Source organism: Orycteropus afer, unplaced genomic scaffold (genome assembly GCF_000298275.1).
Source record: "Orycteropus afer afer isolate SDZICR_OR568_19922 unplaced genomic scaffold, OryAfe1.0 scaffold00580, whole genome shotgun sequence".
NCBI classification, from domain to species: domain Eukaryota; kingdom Metazoa; phylum Chordata; class Mammalia; order Tubulidentata; family Orycteropodidae; genus Orycteropus; species Orycteropus afer.
Window position 1 is genome coordinate 1,117,316 of NW_006922167.1, and position 3,309 is coordinate 1,120,624.

The 3,309-nt window shown below is 34.8% G+C and overlaps 1 protein-coding gene across 1 annotated transcript in view; it reads right to left on the reverse strand.

Moving 5' to 3' along the window:
- Positions 1-871: 871 nt before the first annotated feature.
- The window catches only part of LRRCC1 (leucine rich repeat and coiled-coil centrosomal protein 1), a 66,324-nt gene continuing 63,886 nt past the window's right edge, over positions 872-3,309 (reverse strand). The window contains 1 exon segment of the mRNA XM_042783016.1: positions 872-994. Within this exon segment, the coding sequence (XP_042638950.1) occupies positions 872-994 (123 nt within the window).

The window sequence follows — 3,309 nt, forward strand, 5'->3', positions numbered from 1 at the left end:
TCTTCCAGTGGATTTGAGTTACAGTCTGGTGCCATTTCGTTTTAGCTTAAGGACTTCTTTTTAGCATTTCCATTAAGGCAGGTTGGCTAGCAATAAATTTTTTCTTGGTCCTTGTCTACCTGAAAATATCTTCATTTCGTGTTTATTTTTGAAGAATAGTTTTGGTGGTTTTAGAATTCTTGATCGATAGTTTCTAGCACCTCAAATATATCATTTACTACCTTTGGTTTCTACTGTTTCTGGTAAGTCAGCTGTTAATTTTTCTGCATATGGTAAAAACAGTTTTTTCTTGCTCCTTTCAAGATTTTCTCTTAAGTGAAAAATGTATATAAAACCTTAAATGCAATTATTATGTGGAGATGGATACATATACTTTCTTAAGAATGCCACATCTTTTATCCTACAGATTTCAAATACTTTTTGGCTATACTTATGCTCTAACACTTTAAAAGAACAGGGGTACAACAACTAAATGACAACCAATAAATGTCATTTGTTCTTCAATAACACAATAAGCTAGCAACGATTAAAATACTTTCCCTTGTATAGTCAAAGTACTAGTATTTTCATTTATATATTTACAGGCAAATATGTAATTACCAAATAATATATAGCACAAAAACAAGAAAAAGTTTTTAAGTCTAGTTATTCTGCTAGGCTTTTTTTCTAATACACATAACTATTAACAATTTATTATAAACACCTGTATATACAATTAATAAATACTTGATCACAAGTCTTTGAAAATATATTCAGAACGAAGTGTAGAAAGACAAATTTCAAAGTCACAGCAGTTGCTACTGTTACAGTATTTAATCATTTTTACAACAGGTTTTCTGGTCCATTTCAATTAGGCATGTTCTCAAAACCATCACAATTCTTGCTGGATTTCACATAGCGCAAAAGCCAGTTGCTTAATTTTTTCTTCCATTGCTCTTTTGTTTTTGGTTGTTTCTTCCAAAAGTCCACGCATTTCTTCTTCAACTTGGTAAACCTAAATCAACATGCAAATTAATAACACTTGAATTTTTTAGAGAAAATTTATTTTTAAAATGCATAATGAAACAAAGGAAAATATTCGTATGGGTTTTTCAAATTGTGGCATTCATTTAAAGCAAAAAAGTTTTAATAAAATGTAACTTGTTCAAATGGCAATAGGAAAAACACAGTGTTTAGTGGTATACAATTGTTTAAATGTATATTACCTATTTAGAGCTCATAGCACTCCAGTGAGAAAGGCATGGTAATTTATTTGAACTGTATTAGAGACTACATAAATTAAGGAACAGCAAAAGTTAAGTATTTCTTCAAGGTTTTGCAGCCTGTCATGAGTACTGCCAGGACAGAAACACAGTTTTTTGACTAAATTTTTTCACTGTTTTATGTTGCTTGTGAATGCTGACTCACGAACAAAAACGCCAGTCCTCACAGACTTTCAAAACTGAAATACCTCCCACCTCAAAGTAACTCTCTCTTTCGTGTATCCTCCATCCTTACTGCATTTCTAAAATTGCAGAAGGGACCATTCCCTGGAGAAGCGTATCATTCCTGGTAAAGTGCAGAGTCAACGAAAAAGGAGAAGGCCCTCAATCGGATGAACTGACACAGTGGCTGCCACGATGCGCTCAAGTATAGCAAGGACTGTGAGGCTGCCACAGGACTGGACAGTATTTCATTCTGTGGTACATGGGGTTGCTAGGAGTCGGGGTCGACTCGACAGCATCTAACAACAACAGAATAATTTCTACTGATTGTTATAAACTATCATCTTTTTGAGAGATCTTTTTATCTTTTATGCTGAATCTGTAGCTTCCTAGGATTTTCTGTATTTGATACTAACTTCTGCATGAAACTCTCTTACGATACGGTACCACTCTTGCTACTACCAGCATAATAATCCTTTTCTGTTAACTTCACTTTTCCTAATCTTTAATAACTGTGCTCATGAGAACCTGTATAGAAACCAAGAGTCAGTCACTTCAACAGAACAAGGGGAGACTGTGTGGTTTAAAAGCAGGAATGGTATATATGAAGGTTTTATCTATTCGCTTTACTTATTCAATCTGTATAATGAGCAAATAATACAAGAAGCTGGACTATATGAAGAAGAAAGTGGCATCAGGATTTGAAGACTCATTTAACAATCTGTGATATATAGATGACACAACCTCGTTGACTGAAAATGAAGAAGACTTGAAGCACTTAAGGGTAAAGACCAAAGATTCCAGCCTTCAGTATGGATTACACCGCAACACAAACAAACAAACAAACAAACAAACAAACAAAGTAACAAAAATCTTCACAACTGGACCAATAAGCAACATCATGATAAATGGAGAAAAGACTGAAATTGTCAAGGATTTAATTTTACTTGGATCCACAATGAATGTCTATGCAAGTAGCAGTCAAGAAATCAAACAATGCATTGCATTAGGAAAATCAGCTACAAAAGATCTCTTTAAAATGTTTAAGAGCAAAGATGCCACTTTGAGGACTAAGGTGTGCCTGACCCAAACCATGGTATTTTCAATAGCTTCAAATGCATATGTGAGCTGGACAATGAGTAAGGAAGACCACAGAGGAACTGATGCCTTAGAATTGTAGTGTTGATGAAGAATATAGAATATACCATGGATTTCTATAAAAATGAACAAATCTGTCTTGGATGAAGTACAGCAAGAATGCTCCATAAAGGCAAGAACTGTCAGACTTCTCTCATACTTTGGTCATGTTGTCAGAGGGACCAGTCCCTGGAAAAGGATATTGTGCTAAGTAGAGCATCAGTGAAAAAGGGGAAGACCCTTAACAAGACAGACAAGACACAGTAGCTACAATGATGGGCTCAAGCATGGCAACAATTGTGAGGATGGTGCAGGACCAGGCAATGTTTCCTTCTGTTGTACACAGGACAGCTCTGAGTAGAAACTGACTTGACAGCACCTAACAACAATTTACTAACCTCCCAACTCCTTTTTCCTTAGAGAATTATAGGCATACAGGCATAGCTTGTTTCACTGAGATTTGCAGATATTAGTTTTGCAAATTGAATGTTTGTGAGCAAGTCTATTGGTGCCATTTTTCTAAGAGTACATGCTCACATCTTGTTTCTGTTACATTTTGGTAATTTTCACAGTATTTCAAACCTTTTCATAATGCTATTGTACATTTAATAGACTACAGTATAATATAAACTAACTTATATATGCTGGGAAACCAAAAGTGTCAGGAGACTTGTTTTATTGCGATATTTGCTTTACTGTAGTAGTCTGGAATCGAACCCTGAAATATCTCTAAGTTATGCCTGCTATC